The sequence below is a fragment of the Lingula anatina genome, chromosome 4 (assembly GCF_051362555.1).
Source record: "Lingula anatina isolate TDL-2025a chromosome 4, LinAna3.0, whole genome shotgun sequence".
Classification (NCBI taxonomy): domain Eukaryota; kingdom Metazoa; phylum Brachiopoda; class Lingulata; order Lingulida; family Lingulidae; genus Lingula; species Lingula anatina.
In genome coordinates, this window is record NC_141770.1 from 516,508 (window position 1) to 541,570 (window position 25,063).

General features: G+C 38.4%; 2 protein-coding genes across 2 annotated transcripts in view; both read right to left on the bottom strand.

Moving 5' to 3' along the window:
- LOC147762007 (sacsin-like) overlaps positions 1-3,259 on the bottom strand; it is a 41,317-nt gene extending 38,058 nt beyond the window's left edge. The window contains exon 1 of the mRNA XM_087010852.1: positions 3,192-3,259. The gene's annotated coding sequence lies outside the window, so the exon portion shown is untranslated. The remainder of the gene's footprint in view (positions 1-3,191) is intronic.
- A 4,583-nt stretch (positions 3,260-7,842) lies between these two features.
- Positions 7,843-25,063, bottom strand: part of LOC106174431 (sacsin) — a 39,413-nt gene continuing 22,192 nt past the window's right edge. The window contains exons 7-8 of the mRNA XM_087010854.1: positions 12,339-23,371; positions 7,843-12,016 (exon numbers count right to left, since the gene is read on the bottom strand). Coding sequence (XP_086866980.1) covers positions 12,882-23,371 — 10,490 coding nt within the window. The 3' untranslated portion in view covers positions 7,843-12,016; positions 12,339-12,881. The remainder of the gene's footprint in view (positions 12,017-12,338; positions 23,372-25,063) is intronic.

A 25,063-nucleotide genomic window follows, 5' to 3' on the forward strand; every position in this document is an offset into this window, starting at 1 on the left:
TTTCTCTTATAAGCAAATCTTCTTGATTCAAACTTGCTAAACAAGGAAGGCCGGAAGTGCCGTATAACCTTACAGTGGTATCAGGCATACAGTGTAGCTGTCAAATTTGGCACACGGCAAGCACATGTATTGTGCACGTGTATATCTCAGGACTAAATGTTCTTTGATAAGCAAAATATACAAAAACATTGGATATATCTTTTCTTTCCCAAGAAGTTTATTTATTTTTTCACTTTACATCTTAAATACAGCAAACGAAATTAAATAAAGCAGAATTAAATTTGTTTTACATTTTATTTTGGTCTGATGACATTCAACTGCAGATTCAATGCGGAGCAGTTCTACCGGTATTTTCTACCGGTAGATTGACGGAAACCTAACATGGCCACTGGTCTTCAGTGCTAGTAAAAGCGACTCCACCACAAGGTATATTTAGCAAGCTAGCTTTTACGTTGCCATGACACTCAGGGTATACAGAAATACATGTATGAGAACAAATAAGAATGTGAGATTGGTAAAATAAATAAAATGAAAGAAAATGCGACCACTGAAAAAATGCGCTCATTCAGTATGAACACTTATGAAGTCGAAAATATTGATAAATTGAATACTTGATATTTACTACTGATCAAAAACATCGGTTCAAAACCACTCCGCTTGCATTCACCGATGACCGCGTAACATGTAGCAATCATATGACACACTGTAGTGTTCACAAATATAATTCCCAGACATGTAAATTAATTTGATTAGAGTCGATTGCTTGTGCACTCGACTCGTTTTATGGCCTTACCTGAAGTCATGTAACTTAAGTGGACGTGTGCAATTTGAATAATTAAAATTAGTATGTACCGCCAAATTACTGCAGCACAGAATCCACCTAAAGATAAGAAATGGGTATAAAAGACGTCTAGAATTAATATTGGGGGCAGACTGAAGAAGACTCGAAGGAGGCCGCTCGACGGAGCCATAGGAGACGGCCATGAGCTGGGAGATTTCACGTAGATGATGTAGTTAGACAGAGTCAACCAATAAACCATTAAACTGGTCATTATGTGGACTTGGGTTTTCTTTGCGCGACCTTACGTAAATCTGACACGAACTGTGGAATCTTTGGATCGCGTTATCCACTGAGTAAGTCTAAAACGTAATGTCCTATTTCGAGCCCACGCTTGAATTAAGCGTTCAAAATTATATAAGTTAAGGACATACGTCATATGTATATGTAAAAGGTTCATAACAACACGTGTTGGGAGGGGGGGTCCGTCCAAAGCCGCACCACCAAAACTGAGACAAGAAGACCAACTACGTACCATTCTGACGAAAATAGAGCCAGCAAAGAGAAACAACAACAAAGATCGATTAAAAAGGGCAACCCAATATTTTCCCTTCCCAGACAGTATAGTACGTCCCGCACGAAAATGCAGTAGATACTCCAGCCAGGGAATTATATCCGATATAATTCCCTGCTCCAGCGCAGTAGACTACTGCAATCACAGGGCTAGACAATAACTTTTATGAGCACCTGTCCTTCGGACAGGTGCTCATAAATTTGACCTGTCCGATTTTCAATCCAACCTGTCCACAAAACCAATAATTTTTTTCTATTCATACATTTGAACTTTGTCAATTTATATGTGTGGTCATACATTTAAATTAATGTATATATTACCAAAACATTCAATCATATGAGCCCCGAAAATGCAACTTAAAGTGAATCTATGTTCAGATTAAAATTTGTTTTTTCATACTTGTGAACTCCTGAAGATTTAATCTTGCATTTAAGTCTGATAATTCACATCAGGGCTTCTCCTAGGATTTGGGGTACAGGGTCTACTAATTGTAAGTCTGCAATTTGATAACAGATTCACATGAAGTTTAACCAAAGCTAAAAAAAAAACCCTGAGTGGGAAGTGGGGAGGGGGTACAGTACTGTTAAATTAATTTTATTAAAATATTCAAAATTTATAATATTTGAATAAATTTCAATGAAAATTAAAGAAATTTTATAATACTTTACTTATATTTATGTTAACAATTTAACTTTTTAAGGTGTTATCACGTGTTTGATTTTTTAAACATATATGAACTAAATAAAATCAGTATAAAAAAGTTCCCCTTCTTTTTATTAAAATTCTCATATTTGTTATTACTAATTTCTTCCTTACATCAATATCACACTGGTATATGAGAGCAATGTTAATTTATCATATTCCAGCACTAAATTTTAAACTGTAAATAACAGAGGTGATGCTAGAGTCATTAAAAAAAAAAACATCATACAAAATTTCAGGTTATATTTTGGCAAATAAACAACATTTCAACAAGATCTTCAGTCCCAAAGATTTCACTTTCTATAGTGAGCAGATAGCATACAACTTGTTTGATTGACAGGCAGTTTGTTGCCTTGACAACGAACTAGATATAGCCAGTTCATCCAGTCCAATCTGGCTCCAGCACAGTACTTGTGTAGATTCTGTGTATGGAAGTGTCTTTATTACTAAACCACGTAAATTTTAAACTAAATAAATGTTCAGTAGTGAACCTGATATGTGAATAAATTTTGTCTGCTGAAGTTCTGGAGGGTGTTCACTTTCATAATTTGGCGGTAAGTTTGCTCAGACTTCGTTTTGCGACTGCATGTGTTTTGTGCCAAAAGTAGGTCACTCTTTTTCAATGTCGTCTAGGAAGAGGCAAAAAGACGTTAGTATGCAACAAAAAATGATTTTTAAAAGATTTTTGCTCCAAATTTCTCATAAAGCATGACCTGTCCGTCGGACAGCCAACCCTGCAACTTCACCTGTCCGAACTGAATTTTTACCTGTCCCGGACAGGCGGACAGGCGATAATGTTGAGCCCTGAATCATACTGCAAATATGCTTCAAATCTGCTTTGATTTGGGAGCTAATTAGCATATTTGAAACATGCTTCTATCATGCTACTAAACTACTGCATTAATGCTCCTCTCTGTACAAACCTATGAACTTTTTGGAGTAGAATTGCAGTAGGCTATACAGTGTACTGCATTTCTACTGCAAATATGCTTCACACCACTACTGCGTTATGGCTTCTTTGCTACATGTACTTCGTTACTACGTAGGGCCTACTGCATTTTCGTGCATTTTATCATCCGTCACAAATAAAGTTGACAGCAAAGCAAAAGTTGTCTTATTTTCTCAATCTTTACGTACCTTGCAATCTCTCCTCTGTCACCGTCGAGCTCAAAGTGAAAATACAAAGAAACACAATTTTAGGAATCTTAATTATCTTGCATCACGTGACCGATACCGAAACCAGGAAATATTAGGGAGAAACCGAAATAAAAATATATTAAAGCGATACCAGCTCAAGTGGTAGAAAACGACAATTAACAGTTTGTCGAGCGTAACATTAAAATCATGGATTTTGAGCATATTAATGTATATTTTTCATACTCAACCCATTGCTGGTTGGGTCAGGCGAAAAAGGGGGGGGGGGCTGGAGACAGAAAAATGCCCGCGTTTTGTTACCCTCTATACACTATATCTGCTGCCGAGACTTGGGATTTCGTAGTAAAACCAGCAGTTTATTAACAATGACTTCCCACCTTCAGGGTCACTCCACTGGTGATAAGGAAACAGAGACCCGAGCTCTTGTGTCTTGGCCCCACCTGTCCTGCCCGGGGACTGATCTCAGTTTTACTACCCTTGATATACTTGTACCCTCTTAGTCTATCAGGGACCCATGTTGATTTTTCACTAGAAAAAGATAATTTGTTTCTGGTGAAATAGATTGCTAATCTTGTTAATGGAATAAGTCAAACACGTGGATATAACTGAACCGGAAGTGCTCTGGGAGCGTTTATTATATAACAAGTATCAATAAGAGGGAGCATCCCTTAACAAATCTCTGCACTGTGAGCCTGTGCTGAAATCTCAAAGGATGATTATACGGCTTGTAATTGTTTTCAGAACTACTCGGGCACTGTCACTTAGCAAGTCCCTACCAATTCCCCTTGAAAAGGCTCCTTTTCAGCGCATATTCAATACTGCATACACGAATACATGTATGAGATCAAATAAGAACGTGGGATTGGTAAAAAAATAATAAAATGCGACTACTTAAAATAACGCGTCATTAACTATGAACATTTTTATGAAGTCGGAAAAAAATTGATTAATTAAATACTTGATAATAACCACTGACCAAAAACATCTGTTCAAAAACACCCCGCCTGCGGTCGCCGAGGATCGGGTAACATGTCCGTCCAAAGCCGCACAACCAAAACTGAGACAAGAAAACCAACTTCAGGCCATTTTGTCGAAAGTACGTACGATGCCTGATACTTTCGGAACTGATATTTTCACATTCACGTCATTATTCTCTAACATCAATATTTATAGATCTACGTGAACTGCTTTGTCAGCATTTCAGCAGCAAAGAGAAACAACGACAAAAAAGCCTCGACAAAAAATCCAACCAGATATTTTCACATCCCAGACAGTAATTTTTATCATCCGTCACCAAATAAAGTTAACAGCATAGCAAAAGTTGTCTTTTTTCTTTCTCTTTCATAACGTACCTTGCAATCTCTCCTCTGTCACCGTCGAGCTCAAAGTGAAAATACGACGCAACGCACATTTAACCGTTAATATATTATAGCAGATAGACAGAATAAAAAGCAATGTCCTAAGTACGTGTGCATGTACGTTTCCTTAAAAAGTTGAAATTTACCTGTAAAATAACTGGAAATTTGTGCGCTGATGAACAGTCACGTCTTCTCCTCCCTTTAACCAAATAACTACACGTCAAGCGCATTGTCACGTGATTACGATGCGCATATTTGTATAGCTTAATTATGATAATGATTCAGTTTTAAAGATCTTTATTTTATTCTTTATCAACACCCACAGCTAATGAGACTGGATGAATAAGTGAAAAGTTATTTATTTCTGCCTTGAAATTAAAAAAAATTGCTGCTGTCATTCTTGTTTTTAAGGGTACTAATTAAGTTTATGAAAAGTGTTCTTATCTAGAGTCTTGAAAGCTTTAAATAAGGTCTGTTTATCAGCCGTTTATCATGTTATGGGGGGGTTGTCACTAACTACGGATAAACACTAGAAAATAAATGATCCGTCTTAAAATATTTGTAGTTCGAAGTAAGTACATCAAGAGCTAAGACGAAAGATAATTAATTTTTTGCCTCGATGGGTTCTAACAGGGTAGTATATTGGATACGCAGGGCTATAATAATATTGATGTATATAATGTTCATATTATTAACTATCTAATAATAATTAAATATGTTACCAAAATGGTTAAAACAATACGATTATTGTAGTAATTTTCAATGCTCAACTGTCAAACCTGCATAAGTCTTGATCCCGCCTGTCCTGCCCGGTGACTGATCTCTGTGAACGGCGTCTGCCTTAGTACCCTTGATATATACCTGTAGGTATGCCTGGGGGCCTTTTGTTTCTTTTGAGACAAATCCTTGAGCGTTCATTGGTTGCTGGTGAGATCAATGCCGCGTTGGGTGGGTGGGGGGGGGGGTGGGGGTCTGCAGAATGCATACCGGGCGACATTGGATAATTTCAAGCGATATTAGCATACAAAAATATTACATTAAAATTAATTGAAAAATCTAACTGTTAATATATTACATACAAAGATGCCGTGTGTGTTGAACCCCGCCCCACAGACACACAACCACACACCCACACAGACACACACACACACAGACACCCCCCCACACACACACACACACGCATACACACACACAGACACACACACACAGACACTCCCCCCCCCCACAGACACACGCATACACACACACACACACACACACACACACAGACACTCCCCACACACACACATACACACACACTCACACACATACATACATACACACACACACGCATACACACACACAGACACACACACACACACACACACGCACACAGACGCCCCCCCCCCACACACACACAGCATACTCACACAGAGACACCCCCTTACAGACACACACCACACACACACGCCCCCCCCCCCCCCCCCCACACACACACACACACACACAGCAAATCTGTAAACCGGTCGACCAGGTTAAGCCCAGCTGCAGCGTTCAAAACACGCCTAGCTATAGGTGGATTTTTATTAAAACATTTCTCAGAATTAAGTGTGAAGAAACCAATTTTGTTTATGTCTCAAGCACAGTTTTATATTTGGGTGAAACGTATTTATACAAATATTTTGTGTATTTTTTTTTCAACGCTGAATCTACAAATGTTTTAATCAACGATCTCTGGCCTTTCATAATTTTTCTATTGTATTCATCCTATTGTTTATTATTTTGCATTGTTTATTACATATTTTGTTGTTATTATTTATTTATTAATTTGTAGACAGACTGTGATTTGTAGATTCAGCGTTTTGTACTCCAATATACAAATTGCGGGTTGAGATATTTCTGAAGGATAAAGATTTCTTGAACAATTTTTCGATATAAAACATTGATTTCTGCTTAACAGACTGTTGTTTAAAGTTAGCCTCTGTACTAACAGCATCGTCTGGATACGTCTTCAGCGTGATCATTCACGCACTCCTGTCTGTTATTTTCTGTGACTTCCCAATATTTCAAAATTTTAACTTTTAATTGCTGTGCTGTGTTTACTTTTTATTTTTCTGGTTAACACTGGACCATTTACGTTGACAATGGCGCTTATTGTGCCTTTTCCACGTACTGTTGTATTGACCGTTTTCGCCGAAATATCATTATTATCTCGACATAACAGTGCTTTCCGTGTCAATAAGAAAATAGAAAATCAACTCGTTTAGTATTTGTCAGCCCTGTATCTGACTAGACCCTGGCTTTCAGAGGTCAATAAGTAAAAATTCGCGTCTATAGTAACAAGGTGCGTCTGTTATTTGCAGCGACTTGTATAAATACGGGTGCAGCAGGTTCAGTCACCGTCTCTTATTTTTTGTGATTTCTCAGTGCTGAAATATTACGAAAGTAAGGTGCCTTTTACAAATTTTTATGTTAGTAAACCCGCATTAAAGATGCTTTTTAAATTCGACCAGAAATTCAGTTTTGATAATATTAGCAGGCTGTCCCGAGTGCTGCGCGTGCACTGATGCTGTTATACTTATAGATTCTTACTTGCAAACAAAAAAACTAAAAAAAAAACGCCACTGAGCAGTGATCATTTGTTAATCTGTAAAATATTTATTTCATCACAAAATCAATAAACACAATGGTGTTGCAGTGGCGGATTTAAGGGGGGTTAGGGGGGTCCTGACCCCTCCTCCTTCGATTTTTGAAAAATATCACACCAATTTTTAATAGTCCCCTCTTGAAATTAGAATTTTGGCTAGCTGAATCATAGTTCTAAACAGTACTAAATGGAACCGTTTGCCCTCTAAAATAACAGAAAAGGTGGGGGGATCGGCTTACATATGCAGACCCCCCTCTTCAAATATTCCTGGATTCCCCCCCCCCTCCCCCCGGTTAAAGTTAACGTATTATTAAGAATTATTAGACATCGTTTTATCATGTGCAAGACAAAAGTTTACTGGACTTGCAAAGTGCAAGACATATGGTCTTCAAGCAATATCTGGATTTGACCGTTTTTCTTCCTTTAGTAATTTGGGAAGGGTGAGCTAAATGATTTCAGGTGTTACAGTAATAAACTTACATTGTACCATCCAAGACAATGTTCTTTGAAAGGTTGTCACTTTACACAATAGTGTTTTAGTATACAACAGTAATAAAAAGAAAAGTTCAAAAAGCATATTATCCAAATTCTACACCATTAATGTTTGTATGTACAAATATGTTATATCAAACAGAATCAAATTCTAAAGTCTTATTATCATAATGACTTTTATTATTTTCAGTTGTTTATCCTAATCCTAATCAATTTCAGTGTGACTCAAGCAGTGTTGTAAAGTGCTGCAGTACTGACAGGGCATCACAAAGTTGTAGGGGGAGTGCATCAATCTCATATCCATCTGAGAGTTCAGTGTAGTTTAAATGCTATAGCAATCTTAATTCCTTTTCCTTAGCATTCTTTGTGTTTCTTCCCAAATATGAGTAGTATTGAACATGCCTCTAGATTTGGGGACTTTGCTAGTTTGTGACAAAATACCTTTTGATCTCTTTAATCCATCAAGCCAAAGAAAATCATTCATTAAAATCAGATGAGTGGAGATGCTATTCTACATGTTGATAATGCTGCAGTTAACCCTAATTGTATATAATATAGTAACTGACAGTCAATATTAAAATGACAGATAAATAAAGTTAACATATTATACATAATTATTAGACATCATTTTATCATGTGCAAAAAAAAAAAAAAATTACTGGACTTGCATAGTTCAAGACATATGGTCTTCAAGCAATATCTGAATTTGACAGTTTTCCCCCTTTTCTAATTTTGGAAGGGGCCCCAAATAATTTCAGGTGTTACAGTAATAAACTACCCATCAAAGGCACAACTAAGACATTTTCAGCACACATGGAAAACAAAACTGAATCCACTTTGTGATATGTGATTAAATAAGCAACCCCCCCCCACACACACACACACACACACACACACACAAATAGGTCTAATGAGCGCAAAATAATCCAAACCAACCAACATCAAAACAAGCAATTTCCTCCCCTATGCCTACATACATACTACGATAATAGCCAGGGCTGCCCTTCCCCCTCCCCCAGCTTCCCCCTATATAGCTGCAGTTTAAGCACCCAGAATACACACAAGCTAGGGCAGACTTAGCTGATCCTTTGACATTATCTTGGACCAGATACAGTACAGTGTGATAGGTACAAGATATCATGGTCTAATTATAAACTCAAATGATTCCCTATGCCAATATTTTCATGTTCCCAGCTAAATGTCTACATAGCTTTATTTTTTGTTTGTATGTAAAATCTTACACTATACATGACCTAAAACCAAAATTATATACTAGAATAAAAAGATACATTATATGTGCACTCAATTAATTAGGGAAAAACAAACTTACATGTAATTATATATGGTACATGTATCTCACTTCCCCTAATCCTTCCAAAAAACAAACTTACATTTAATTATATATAGTACATGTATCTCACTTCCCCTAATCCTTCCAAAAAACAAACTTACATGTAATTATATATGGTACATGTACCTCACTTCCCCTAATCCTTCCAAAAAACAAACTTACATGTAATTATATATAGTACATGTATCTCACTTCCCCTAATCCTTCCAAAAAACAAACTTACATGTAATTATATATGGTACATGTACCTCACTTCCCCTAATCCTTCCAAAAAACAAACTTACATGTAATTATATATGGTATATGTACCTCACTTCCCCTAATCCTTCCAAAAAACAAACTTACATGTAATTATATATGGTATATGTATCTCACTTCCCCTAATCCTTCCAAAAAACAAACTTACATGTAATTATATATAGTACATGTACCTCACTTCCCCCAATCCTTCCAAAAACAAACTTACATGTAATTATGTATGGTACATGTACTTCACTTCCCCCAATCCTTCAAAAAATCCAATCTAACTAAAATATTATCTTAAATTTAAATGAAATAGCAAGAATGCTCATTTTGGACCCTATAGCTACTACAGTACATTGTAGGTTAATAACTTATATTGTCCCTTTATAACAATAATAAGAAGTAAATCCTGCAAACCAGCTGCAAACCACCCCCTCAAAAAAAAAAAAAATAATAATAATAATGATAATAATAATAATAATAAAAACTCCAACTCCACTGTATACTTGGCACTACCCACCTAGTTATCTGTAATAATTCTGATTATAGAACAGGTGGCATACGAGGGTATACAGGGAATACCCCCCCCCCCCCCCCCCCCCCCCATTAAACACCAATCACCAAGATTAAAATAGCTCAATCACCAATCACCAAGATATATTCAGGCCAATCACCAATCACCAAAAATTCTTGAATCTTATACCACACATAATATTGGGCTCAAATAACTTATCACACTAAAAAAATAAGTCCAATCACACAGAATGCAAAAGGTATTCCCTACCCTCGCATACTGCTTACTAGCATGCTTACTAACTGAAATTATACATATCTTATTTTTTATATATACAGATGCTGATGTTAGAAGAATGTGGTTCACTTATTATATACACATTCTTCTAACATCAGCATCTGCCATACACTGCATTATAATCTTAAATGTGATCCCTCTATAATTTAAAAATTCGTTTTAGATTTGTAAAGAACAACAACCAAAATCCTTTTAAACTACAGCCTTAATCAGTTCCTTTCAAGTTACCACATTTCATTTTTAAAACAATGAACTATGTTCTATGAAAAATTGTCACTTTGCATAACGTGCATGTGTTACGCTGGTGTTTGTATTTGCAGAGGGTGCTCACTGCAATCGATGGAAGTCTTACATTTCAAATCTTACTTAATTGCCATAGAGCCTGCTTACTCTTAATCAATATATTGAAACAAATAATGCTTATTTAAGTAACTATACATTATTAAGCATTACCATATACTCTAGAAATCTTTTCATCACATTTTCCTGTAATTGATGTAAAACTAGCAGCATATATTAACAGCATAAGAAATAGACACAATTACTTGATTTTTCTAAATTAAAAAATGCATGCACATTGATCTGCAAGGATACCTCTTCTTATCCCTGCAAAGCACATTTGCTGCAATTTATCTAAATTTTCTAATATTTCACAGCTTACATTTTCTACTAGCTACCAGCAAAATACCTGCATATTATATTGTTTGCATGAATATGCACATCAAATTTCTTTTCTCATAACAGTGGCAAAATTCTGTGATAAAATGTATCAAAAGAAATCAATCTACATACAAATGCCAACTGTCATGCTTTCTTTCAAAAGATGTTTTAACTGACTTTCCTCTACAATATAATGTGGTTTCTAGAACTTTGATGAATTTCAAAATTGAAAAAAGGAAAAATTATTTAGAAACAAATTCTGAATAAAAAAATAATAACATGCATATTGTCTTCTAATGGCATTGTTCTTTTACTGCTCTGTACATCACCTGGTCTGGTTTCAGATGTGACTGATGCAAAGTGGAAATATACTGTACCCAGCCTATATATATATATACAGTATACAACAGTAATAAAAAGTTCAAAAAGCATATTATATATATACACCATGAGTGTATGTATGTACAAATATTTTATATCACTTAAATTGCCACCTTATCAGCAAAAAGATACCTAAGACTACAACTACATGTACGTATGTTCACTCTTTTTGACACTGTATATATACAAACTAAGACTCACTTCAAACTCCAATAAAAATCTATATACATTTTTTCAGTATACTAAAACATGTATTTGGCATTAAAAGCAAAAAGGAAATTAAATGTGATTTACAATGAAGATGTTTTTATCCAACTTTTCAATAAAGAAAAAAATGTTTCTGTCATAGGAATTGTTCTGTATATATACCTGTAGCGCAATATGAAACCTATCCAAAGTACACAATTCAAAATTAGTTTCATTTTCCCCCAAGACAATAATTCTCAACACACCCATGTTCATCATGTTGAAGCAATCCTGTAACTTGACAGTAAAATATCCTGCAAAGCAAATGTTCTCAAAGTAAAAGAAATTTGCATTGATTAGTAACATAAAAAGAGAAGAAATTTACATTGTTCTGTCCATTGGCACGCCTTTCTCTGTCAACAATGTCTTGATCTCAGTCAGCAGTTGGCTGGTGATGTCCACAGCTTTTGTTGCTGTGTCCATGTTGTAGACCTCATGTGGTAGACCATGACACCTGTCTGGATAGTGCATGGCAGTGGAATGTGTAAGCAGGGACTGGAGTCGTCTGGACCGCTGTGAAATAGTTGAGCAATTGTCTGCAAGGTTAAGAGTGTCAGCCATTATAGGCAGGTCGTGACTGTTGTTTTTCAGATTGGCATCGATGGCAAACTGTGCAGCCTTCAGTGCTTTTTCTGCTGACTGAAATTGTAATATACATATGTGATATAGATAAACTAATTGTATATTTATAATGTTTTAATTTTAAAAAATTGTAAATACTGTTTAGTTTTAACTGTAGAAAATGAGTAGATTGACAGATCATAAACAAGAAGTGAGTAGATTGACAGAATTTTTGAAAAATTGGGATTACACTCAAAAATTAAAGGAACTTATGAAATCTAATAATATATCGTATCAAATTTAATTCAGTTTAAAAAATGAAACTGCAATTTAGGTATTACATATATATTATAATGATCTAATGAAACTGAACCAAGATTGAACCAGCATTATATCTAACCTGATGGCATTTGAAGCAAGCCCACTCATAGCTCTGGAATGGCTCTCTGGTGTCATTGGAGACTGCTTTGAAATCCCACTGGGCCTGGCGGAACCATCTGGAAGCCTCGTAGGGTTGGGGATTCTTACGAGTTTCCCAGAATCCACCATACGTCCTGCTGTCACTACCATGACTCCCGCTGGAATAATACCTGTCATGGCATTCTCTCTCCTGTCTGGCACGTTGCCCCATTCTGGTGAAAAATTGCTCAAATACATCTTCATATGTAGTGTGTGACTGGGTACCAGTACCATGAGTAGAATATGACCTACCAGTACTACGTGTACTATGTGACCATATAGGACCAGAAGATGCAGCAGTTGTCTCAGTTGAGGATGAAGACGTTTCTTGCGAACCTCGTTCAAGTCTAGTTATTTCAGTCTGTATGAATTTGCATGCTTCATTGCAAATATCTTCTTGGCCAAGGTTTTTGTCTGGGTGATATTTTCGGAGGAGTCTCTTGATGACTTTTTTCCTCTCATTTTCATCAAGTTTCCACGCAGCCTACAGTGTTTTTGTGATATCTTCCTTAATGTCCTCCAGACATGTTGGAGTGAAGTCATCCTCAGTTGGAGTTTTATCATAAAGAACAACATCCTTTGAGTCATCTTTTGGTGTGCGTTTAAATTTGTACAAGTCATTTGCCGTCACAACAAGGACATCCTCTTCTTCACTCCCAATTCTTATTTTGTATCTTCTTAGCACATCTGAGGTTTGAGAGTCAACATCTTCCTTGATCTCTTCTAGGACAATGGCATATATGTATGTTGGAAGACCCTCACGACTCTTCAACAATGGATCCTCTACTTCATAGCCTACGTATTCACCGCATTCAAAGTGGTGAAAATTCTCAGAAAGCAGATGCTGGTCTTCTATGTGAAGGTAAGTCCCAGGGATGGGGAGAACACTGGTATCTGAGCAGTAATCATCTGGGGGAATGCCCTGATCATCCAAACATCTCGAAATCTCTTGTAAAGCAACTTTTTCATCTAGGATGCTGCACAGGTGATGGAGGAAAGTTGACAGCCTCCCTTTAGATAAACTGTTCAAGATTTCGACAAACCTGAGTGAAAAGTTGCTCATTTGAAAATTGCTTTTTAAATAAAAACAATGTGACTGTTGTCCACAATGGGCTTTTTGATAGAAGCATGACTGTGTTCTCTCACTTCCAGACAAAACCTCTCCCTTGTATTCTAAAACAGTGGTCAGTTCTGTTGCAAAGTGAAGTTTGATGTTTTTAATGTTTTCTTGTAGCTCAGCACTATCCTGCTGACTGACAGTGAAGCCTTGGGTTTTACCAGCATGACGAAAGAGACGCATCACTGCCTGATAAAAAAAATCTGATTTTATCTTCCATTTCACAGGATGCTCTTGAAGAATGTTGATACTTGGTTCAGAGTGAAGTTTCTCTTTAACAACATCAGTCAGATATCTAAGGCGCAAACATTCTGGCAAAAATTCAGCAACATCGCTGTACGATGGGACATCGGGTCCAATTTCTTCCTTAGAAGGACGAGCAAGCATGGGTTCTTCCAATGGAAATTTCTGTAGTCGGTCAAAATGGGACATGTTATCAATAAAGATAATGTCCTTGGATTGCCTTAGTTCCCCAGCTGAAGTGAGCAAGTATAACAGTTTTACCTGCTCTGGCCATTCCTCCCCACTGCGAAGCTTTTTAAACAAAAACCCCATTGCTTTCAAAACTTTTTTCTTTTCATTTGGTTCCAGTTTCTTCCCTTCAGTATCTTTATGAATCATTTCCAAGACAGTGGCATACTGACAGCAGGAGGGTCTATCTGTGCTGCCTATCAGCTTGAAGAGCTCTTTACACCTTGTGAAATGTGAAGGCACAGCAAAAAGATAAGGCTTTATTTCTTCTTCTTCTTCCACACACGAGGTAGCAACTTGACTCGGATAAACAAACCTCTTTCCATCCTCAAGATCTACTAAAACGCAGGCCAAGTGTTGCAGCTGATGAGTCCAATATGGATGTTCTTTGTCTTTGTTTTGATATCTTTCCAAGTGCTGATATATTTGCCCCATTATTTCAGAGAGTAATTCAGATTGTTCTGCTGTTAAAAGTTCAACTCTCTCTTCCAAATTATGGCACACATTGCAACAGTGGTCTATCACCTGTTCCAAAGAGGGGATTTCTTTCACTCCAAGTATTTCACACAATTTTCTGTCCCTTGGTTCTGCCCACTGTTCCAAGAATGATACACTTGTCCATGACAAATGTTCATGTTCCTGCTTGTATAAGACAGCACCATTGAAGCAGATGAAAGGCCTCAATGTTTCTCCATCCATATTGCCACAAGGGCACAGACTCTGAAGGTTGCTTGAAGCAACACGTTGGGGTAGAAAGGCCACATCTTTTATAATGCGCAATAAATGACCATCATTAAATACATTCTCCCTTGATAAAAGATGTGTAACTACTACACGTGCCTGATTTTCTCTCTTTTGGAGTGCCGTCTTATTTCTACTTTTGTGTGCAAGAATAGCCCCCCTTTCAATGGCTTTGGCAAATTCAATTAGCTTCTCTGAAGTGACTTGTTGCTGTAAACCTGTCTCACGCATCAAACACAAAATTGCTAGAGATCTAAAAGGCTCCGATGGAAAATCTTCTTCTGTAAGCATAACTTCAAAAACTTCATTGTGAGGATCATAAAAAGCTGATGCAGTTGACAGGGTGCCAGGAATTCCACTTCGTCTATCAGGTAGGAACTTCACATGAGAAAGTTTATCAATCAATCTCCTCAAATCACCTTGGCAAATTCTGTGGCGTAATTTGACTGATATAAACTCTAAGTGCTTAATCCTTTTTTCTTCTGAGAGACTTTCAAACCTTGGTAATATAAACTTGCAGTACATATCACACTCAGAGAGTACTTGACAACCCAACGATGTGTAGAGTGGCTCTAACATCCCATTGGGTTTCAAGAAGGCCAAATGTTGACCACCTCCTTCCAATAGCTGCATGCCATCTAAAGGGATAGAGCTCGGTGCAATGTAAGTATCTTTTCCTTCAATGCTGACAATCTCCTCTTTTGCAGATAAGAAAAAAGGAAAACTGCACAATTTCCATTTCAATTCAGGATTGCTTTCCAGCACATGAAGATACTGACAAAAATATCCCAAAATATCATGACATTCCGATACATTCAGTCTGCCTGCTAGCTTGTGTTGTTTGGCTACTCCTTCTAAGGCGATGATCATGGAACTTGGATCTCTAGGGTGGCCAATTATAGCACGTATGGTCTCACCAGAACCTTGTAGTGCAGTCTTTTCAGAGGGTTGTTGTAGTATATCATAGGCTAGCTGTGGAACACCCAACTTTTGTAAGATACCTAAAACCTCAGTTTTGAGGAAGTGATGGAAGAAATCCCGGTTGTCCATAACTTCACGGGTTCGTGAAACCTGAAGCAAACATGTTGATTGCCCTACAGTTACTGGCAAGAGGCACCAATGGGAAAGTGGCTTCAATAAAGATATAATTTTGTTGCCGTCAGAAACTGCATCAACCTCCGAGTGAAGGTATGTCCACAGTAATTGGATCCACTCTTTTGACGGAGTCTTCAAATCCCAATGGATTACACCTCCATTTTGTAGCACTTCTGGTAAGGCAAATGGTAGCCTTTCTGCAAGATCTGATACCTTGAATTTTTTGAAAATTGACCTTTCTTGGTCTGTACAAAAAAATGTACGTTCCAAGAACCTATGGCAAAAAGATGCAGCATACAAAGTCAGCAAGTCCCAGAAAGGTGAACAGAAGACGGGTGTTCTGGAACTAAACATCCTCAGCTTGTTGTCCTCAGTTACAAGCAATGGACAACCCTCAAGTAGCTGCACAAAATTGCCAGATTTCTTGCAAAACTGTAACATAGTGCGAAGGTCGTCTACATTTTCAAAGATGGTTTTTCCAATGTCTTCAGGAAGATCTGAGCATGAAATAAAACACAGCCTGTCAGGTCTTTGGTAGGTTTGAAAGAAACAAAGCACAGCTTCTGGACTAACAGTTTTCACCTGGATGTCTGCTTCCCGATAATTTGTATATATTGACATTGGGCAACATAAAAGATTGAAATTGCTTTCACATAAAATCCTTCTAACAATCTCTCTGGAGGATGGTTCTTTGAAGCTTGACCCTGGTTCCTGAATCTGGGTATCTAAGTCATCAAAGAATACTCCCTCTGTAGGTGTAAACCATGCAACTTTAAATCCCGTCTCACTCAGTCTTGCATGTCGCAAAAGTGGAAGAACCCTCAGATTAAGTTCGCTGGTCAACTGGTATACCTTTTTAGACAGATAATGTATGTAATTCTCCTGATGCTGGATATGAGGAAAGAGCTGACAATACTGGCTCAAAGATTTTCTTATCTGGGTCTCATCACTTCCAGAGATCTCTTCCATAATAATATTCTTTTTTTGCTGAAGCATATTGGTGTAGCAAGGGGCAATTGTTTGCTCTATTAATGTGTTGTTCCACTCAGTTTTCACATCAGTATTTTCAGTGTTCATCCAAAGGTTTCTCCTGGCTTCATGATCCAGTGCAAAGTGACCATTGATATGAACAGGTAGGTTTGTTTTCAGTGGGAGCGGCAGGAAGCAAAATACCCTGCTTTTTTTGAGGCTAAATCTCTCCATCGGTAATCTGTCAGCTTGAAGCATATGTGCTACCCCTCCACGTGGCAGAAGCCCCAACTCTCTGTCCTGGAGGGCTTTCTTTAAAGTTGTAGGTATTGAGCTTGGATTGCTGAAGCCAAACTGTTGGGTGATAAGCCATGTTTCTAATCGGCCTTTGTTGTCTTTTAAGGACATGGTGAAAGAAACATTTATGGGACGTAACTGGTCCACTGTAAGTTCTTGTGTTTTCAGTCTCTCTGAGCTGTTCACCACTTCCTGTAGAAAGGACTGTTGTGCCTGTGTATCTTCAGCACTGAGATGGGCCTCAACACTGTATGTGTTCTGCAGCTTTCCAGTGAACATGTTTATTTCTGAGACACTTATTTTCCTTATGTTATTGAGAAACAGCATCATCAGAAATAAATCACCCCTAAATGTTTCCATGAGGGACTGCATTTCTGGAATGGTAACAGGTCTTGGTTTTATCTTAGACTGTCTGGCCATGTTTTCATTCCTGAGTGGCAATCGGAACAAGGTAGCTTCCTCCATTGGAAAAGATTCTTTCATGTCATCCAAGTAGCTTGCAAATACATCTGGGAAAGCCTTCCTCAACTTTGGAATGTCATTATAACACCTTCCAGGCTCTGCAATAGAAGCACCTGGCACATAAATACAATGTGGATCAAAGATACACAATGTTTCTCCAATTTCCTGTCCTTTGGTTAAGAAAGATGGGGCATCTGTGAGATGATATACAGCATTGAAACCGACCCCATACTGCCCTGTTTTGTTTGGATCTTCACTCTTGCTTCCCTCACCTAAGTTGCTTATACCCTCTATGTCTGCTTGAGTAAATGGACTATTGTTGTAAACGCACAAAGCTGGTCCCTGCAATGGCTTCCAACAATCCTCAAATATAAGCTTGGTGGAATGGTTTCTGGGATCTAAAACAAAGTGAACTTCAGTTGCCTTTGCATCATCTGCATTTTGCAGGAGCTCTTTCAGGATATCCTGGTCACAGGGGTATCCTTCTAGTATTCTCTTGATTCTATTTGTAAGTTTTTCCTTCTGACCAAAGGGTATTCCCATTGAACATTTTCTAAGCTTTTCACCTCTTTTCGTCTGAACACCAAGGCCTATAGCATCATGATATGGTAAATCTTTGTGTGCACAATGCATGTCATCATCATCATTCTCAAGCCATGGGCAATCATCAAAACAAAGATGCTTTGCTTCAGACATCACTCCATCTTCATCTGGTAAATAAATGGGCCCATTTTTATCTTCAATTGATTTCAGCTTTGTTGTGAGGGGTACTTTCTCCTTTTTTACCTCATCCTCAATATTCTGCTGTAATGCAGACACAATTTGACGTATGTATAATGGCAGTGATTTTTTGCTGTATGTTTGATGTGGTTTCTGTAGGGCCTTTATATAATCTGCAATATCAAAGTCTTCTCGAACACCAGCAGCTTCCATGACATCAGGGAAGTCTCTCCAGTCATAAGGATGCCCAAAAAGAAGTGGCTCAAATCCACCCTTGGAGTTGAATATAACTTTACTGCCTGAGACAAACTCTTGTGACTGCGGAATGTACACTGCATTTCTCTTTTGCAGTGCATTACTGATAGCGGACTGTTTTGCAGGTTCCCTTCGCAGTAAATCATTCAGATACTGATAAATGTCCCTAATTAGATCTTTCAGCTTCTTTTCAAACTTTCCACACTTTGGGGCAGCTGCGATGGCCTCATCAAACTGGTCCCATACCTGATCAAGTTCAACATCTTTTCGAGACTGTATTTGGAGCAACCTCTCCACACTTCTATTCATTTTCAATTCCCTTCTGTCGACAACAGCAGTGGTAGAAGACACCAAATTTTCCACATCTGCTGAAAAGCATTCTTTAGGTGCAGCAAGATTGTTGTGATTGCCTTTCCAAGGAAGTGGGTAACCGTCTGGTTTGGGCTTAACTGGAAGAAATGGCACTTCACATAATACGCCTCTGAGTTCACTTTCCAATTTACTACCTTCTTTTCCACTCAGCCTCCAGGCTAGGTACTGCAATATTTCTTTCCCTCTCTCTACTCCTCTTGCATTATCTGTTTGATGGAGACCAGCAACACTTTTGGCTCTCTCCAAAATCTGCCCACAGCTGATGTCTTCAAAGATGCCAAGTTTTTCCAATACCAGAAGGCGGCGTGGGTTCAGGTATGACCTTTCGGTTCCTTTGATGAAAATCCCATCTTCCTCATAATACAATGAGGCAGCTCTGCTTTTTGGGTGCATGAGAGCACAGGGTTGCTTTAACTCCCCATGAGGTGTGGAAGGAATGCATGGGTATCTCTGCAAGAGTTTATTGAGATCTTCATCATCTTGGTCAATTGCATAAAGTATCAAAGTATCTCTGACATCTCCATCAAGAGTGTTGATGCTTGGGAAAACTGCTTCATTGTATAACCTGTGAAGGTCAAACATGATCTTTCCTTGAATCTCTCCAGGTGCAAATAACAACATGGTTTTCATGGTCTCACTGGGAACTTTTACATATATTTTTCCCCTCTCCTGGAGATAATCTTCTAATATTCTTTCCGCATGGGTCACTATATTTGATCCCTTGACATCATCTGTGAGGATACCAACATTGTGGACATTTTCCCACATTTTCCCATTTGAAAATAAAGCGGGCGCCTGCTGTTCCTCTGTGGAAAATAAGGAGGCATAATACTGCTGCACAAGAGGCTCACATACTGGTTTATATGTGCTCCCACAGGTTGGCCACAATTCGCTAAAGCTGTAAGGTGTACCACATGTTAATTCTCTCAAGTCTTCAAGACAAAAAAGAAGTGCTTTGGGAATGACATCCTTCAAGATGATTTGGTTCCATTCAGCTCCTTTTGAAACTTTATCATCCATTGTTTTCTCAGTTAAATGTTTGCGGTTGGACTCCACAGAGAAACTTCCGTTGACATGGAATGAGAATCCACTGGAAATTGGAAGAGGGAGATAACAAAAGAATGTTCCCTTCTGAGTACAAAGTGGTGTATATCTAATGCTGCCTTCAACACTGCACTCCTTCAATTGCACCGCCACTCCACCTGTAGGTACAAGACCAGATCCCTGGCACATGGTCAACATCTTTGATGTGAGGTCTCCCATACATGACGTAACCAGCCAGAAATCTTTCTTCTCCTCAGTTTTGATAATACTCACACTACCTGCATCCATTTTGGAGGACATTTCAAGAAGAAGGGACACTGTTTGATTTTTAGTGTCTTTGGGCATTGGAATTGATGGCGCTGATTCTGCTGATTGGAGGGCTTGGGTTGAAGCTTTTAAAATTTGTGTTTGCTGAACCTCTGGCAAATGCAAACCTCTTATCACTTTTGAGATGTTCTTTGTTGTTTCATAGATACACTGCATCATTAATGGGGTTCCATCCTTGGGGAGGTGATAAATTGATATTTTCTTTACATTTTGAGTAAAAAGTAGAACTTCTGAAGATGAATCGACCAATTTCTGAAGAAGCAATTGCACTTGTTTTTCATCATAATGCACGTCGCTGATCTCACTTTTATAGGATTGTTCCTTTGTTCGTAGAGGAAATCTAAATAATGTTGCATTGTAGCTAAATATGCAAGATTTGGCAGTGGAATCAAGATTGCAGCCAAAAATCCCATTAAAAGGCTTGAATTGGTTCTTCAACTTCTGAAGCTTTTTTCTGTTTTTTAAATTAATCTTAATTCCAGGTTTTGATCTTGCTGCTCTTCCCAAATGTTTCATATGCGGATCAAAGATGGCTATACTGTTACTGCTAATGAAACTTGGAACATCAGTTAGATTGTAGACTGCATTGAACCCAAGTCCAAATTTGCCAATTTTGTCACTCATCTTTTCTTTGGTTGCACCCCCCAGCTGAACAAGGTTTTTGAAATCTTCTTCTGTGAACACAGCATCATTATAGGCCCAGAGAGCAGGTCCTTGGCAACTTCGCATTCCCTCATCTATCAAGCATGTCTGGGCATCTTCATTTCTTCTCTGGTCATACAGAAACTTCACTTCTTGGGCTCCTGCATCATCAGCATTTTGAATAAGTTCCTTAGGAACGGATAACCCATCTGTGTAGCCTTCCTTAAGCAGATTGTGAAGGCGACAGGTCAGTGGCTCAGATTGGCCATAGTTCATGTCCAACTCTTCTACATCTAAAATACGACTCATAAGAGTTGGCACACCTAACTTTTCACTAGTTTGCATTGAGACATGCTCATGGACAAAGAAGATAGATTCTGTTTCTTCATCATTAATATCAGTGACATCATACCCTTGCTGAAGCCAGTCCATATCACAGTAAGTGCACTGGGAGACTGGCTTAAGGATGAGGGTGGATTTGTCATCACTATGAACAGGCACTAAGAGCTTATCTGGCAGTTGGGATATTGTAACCTCGTCCATTGACTCAACAATGTGCAACAGATCAATAATGGTCTGAAGATCTCTCTGTGCATCAAGATCTGCAGCGTTGCTGTTGGTTATCTGAGACTGGACCCTTTCTTCTTGTTGGTATTTGATTTCGATATTGCTTTGCACCTGCAGAATGATTTCAAGTTTATCTTTTGGTTTCACACCATACTGGGAAAATTGTTCGCTGAATTGCTCTACTTCTCTTGGAAGGACAAACAAATGAGGGTGCAGCTGAATCCCTTGCAGTTCTGGAGGAATACCAGGGACAACATCTTTTGATGAGGAAAATCCATCTCCATTCCAGATCCATTTCTGTGAGCTGGATTTAAGGCCTTCGTAGGGAACATCCCTCCTAACTGGATGAAACAATTCTCCATAGATATCTAGAATCATTGGCAGAAACACACTCTTTTCTCTGCTTGTATAATGGCTTACTACCTGTTCTAACTGGGCTATGACTTTTGGCATAGTGGGCCTTTCGATCCATCCAAATTCCCTGGCAATCTCTTCATTCACAACCTCATAAGAGACATGTTCCACAGAACCAATCACTTTTTCATAGATACTGCTGTGCAACTCACTTGGACTTAAAAAGGTGCAATCCGATGGACACCAAGGCAAAGAATTGGGATAATTCTCTGGCCTTGACTTGACCTTGATAAACCTGGTTCTTTTCAAACAGCTCGAGAGCCTGTTTCCGTTTCTCAGCCTATTCTTTAATATAGTTGGTCTGGATCTCAAAATGGTCATAATTGCTTCTGATTTATCCATCAAAATGTTTTGCGTGGTCAATCCCTTTTGAACGTACTGAGCTGCCTTGTAAATGTCCTCTGCAGTTATTTTTTCTCTTTCTGTCTTCAATCCTAACCTTTTCAGAGCCGCATGTAATTGTGGATCATCCTTATACTGTCCAGTTGGAAAGATGTCACATACCCCATGAAAGAGATCAAATACCACTGAATCATGGTGATCAAACAATTGGCTTGCTGTAAATCTCTCTCCTGATTCATTTGGAACAAAAGGAATGTCTCTCACCATATGACGTATTTCTTTATCTTCATTCATGTTGATGGTCAGTACCTGCTTCATCAAAATATCAATCTCTCCGCTTTCCTGGTACCACTCAATGTCTGCTAACACAATTTCTCCTAGCAATTCATTCGTGTCCAAAATTCTTATTCCTAATTGCTGAACTAGCAATTCAGAGTCTGTTCCTGATGCATCGATAAACTTCCAACGTAATGAAAAGCTTGGACGTTGATGTAAAACCCAGGGTGCTTCATGGAGAGAAACTCTGTTGCCAGAACTTTGAGGATCAGAGTATTCTGTTCCACCAACCGACATAAAGATTGGAAGTTCCATAAGCAATTTTCTGTGTGACTTTATGTCATGCGCAGAGGCTTCAGAGACAAGCTTTCTGAGCTTATCCTTCTCTGCCATTGGCCAGTCTTTTATCTTTTCTAAGTTGGTTTGGGTCTGCACATTTGAAAGAGCCTGTAAAACACCTTCAGGTGTTGGAGGACTTATGTATTTTGGTACAACAGCATGGTGATCTTCAATAAATTTGGGGAGATTCTGAAATACAATTACCCCCAATGCTTTAAGCCACTTAGCTAAACCATCATCAAGTCTGTCCCCTTGCCAACAAGTTATCAAAGCAGGTAAGCCAGAACTCAGCTTCACAATTCTACAAGAAGACAGATCAAGAAGAATGTGCAAGTCTTCAAACCTGGAGAGATTGTCAGGGAATTGACGGGTCAGGTACTCCCATGCCATCTGAAGCCAGCCATGAGTAGGATGGTTAGTGGTGTGTTGATCCCAGTGTTTGGTGTTGTCTCTGCAGGGGTCGAAGAGTCTTCTGATCAATTCAGCCATTGAAGTCTTGTCTAGAATTTTCAACTGGGTTAATCCTAAAGTGAAACAAAAATGAAAATTTCTCTTTTTTAATTGCAGTTTTTTTTATTAAACTTGTATTTCATTAATAATATATATCAGTGTCATGAAAGATTAACAATATGAATGACAGCATGCATAATTGGCACATAGAGACATCTATAAAATCTTATTTTCTGCAGAACGAGTTAACAGCCATTTCCTATGGTGACAGTGACTGTTTAACCCTTCACTTATGGCACAGCAGAGAAGAACATATATTGACCTTTATGAATCTGTATATAAAATCCGAAAAAAATTTTTTAACCCTCAAGAGACCAAGCTATTTTACTGACTGAAATGACCAATCAAAATATATTATACATACAGTGACAATAAAGACATAGACAGTGATCAGAATACATACAGACACATTCAATATCTCAACAGACAATGCAAAGTCAGCAAGGTGCACAGGGATCCTCATTATAAAATGCTGTTGAGGATTTATCACACCTATACTACTCCCAGGATTTATGACAAGTGTTTTATAATGATCTAATGTAATAAGTATTTGGTGATAATACTTTTATTACATGAAATAACCAAGCACAGATTTTAAGAACAACATTACACCGGTATTTAGACAGTCCCTGTCAGTTTCCACTTGCAGAAATATTTCTCTTTTTATTTGCCACACTAAATGAAAAAAGTACATTACAAAATGACTTTGAGTAAAAATATTTTGACTTATGTTGAGGTAGCATCCTGCTAACTTCAATAAGAATAATTAGCTGACTTGCTGAGTAGGGAATAGCCTAATGCTGGTAAGGAAGTCATACTACTCAGAACACATTCAATCAACCTACATGTATGTTACTACCACATCTGTGTATAAAACAAAATCCACACAAACAATTTGTTAATATATTGTAACGCGAGGGGTCGGGCCCGAGCGACCGCGACACCCATGCGCGGCATGGGAACTTGGATGTTTCTTAGGGAAAGTATATCCCTGTCCTTCAGAAATAAAGAGGCAGATTTATGTTTTAATAAATTTTATTAAACGGATAAATCGACCATAAAATTCTCAAGTCAGTGGTGACCATCACATGACTTATTGTCATAAATGTCTATAAAATTGAGGAGTTGGCGTTGCGCGTAGTGTGAGATGACATCTGAGATGGAGTCGACCTCGTTGACGGCACTGCATTGGATGGCATCGTTAATGGAATCGGGTAGCGTGCGATGACATCAGGCATCTCTAGTGGTAACCATGCGTAGGACGGCCTCGTTGACGGTTCGCGTTAGATGACTTAGTTGATGGAATTGGGTAGCGTGCGATGACATCTGCATCTCTAGTGGTAACCATGCGTAGGACGGCCTCGTTGATGGCACCGCGTAGATGGCATCGTTGATGGAATTGGGTAGCGTGCGACGACATCTGGCATCTCTAGTGGTAACTACGCGAAGGACGACCTCGTTGGCGGTTCGCGTTAGATGGCACCGTTGATGGAATTGGGAAGCGTGCGACGACATCTGGTATCTCTGGTGGTAACTACGCGAAGGACGGCCTCGTTGACTGCACCGCGTTGGATGGCATCGTTGATGGACGTCGTTGACCCTCACTTTGTTTCTTCTTGGTATCAGCTGGCTGAATAAGGTATCTGGTGTTCTCAATGGGATAACTAAGGAAACTAAAATAAAAACTACCCCCAAGTCTCATGGAG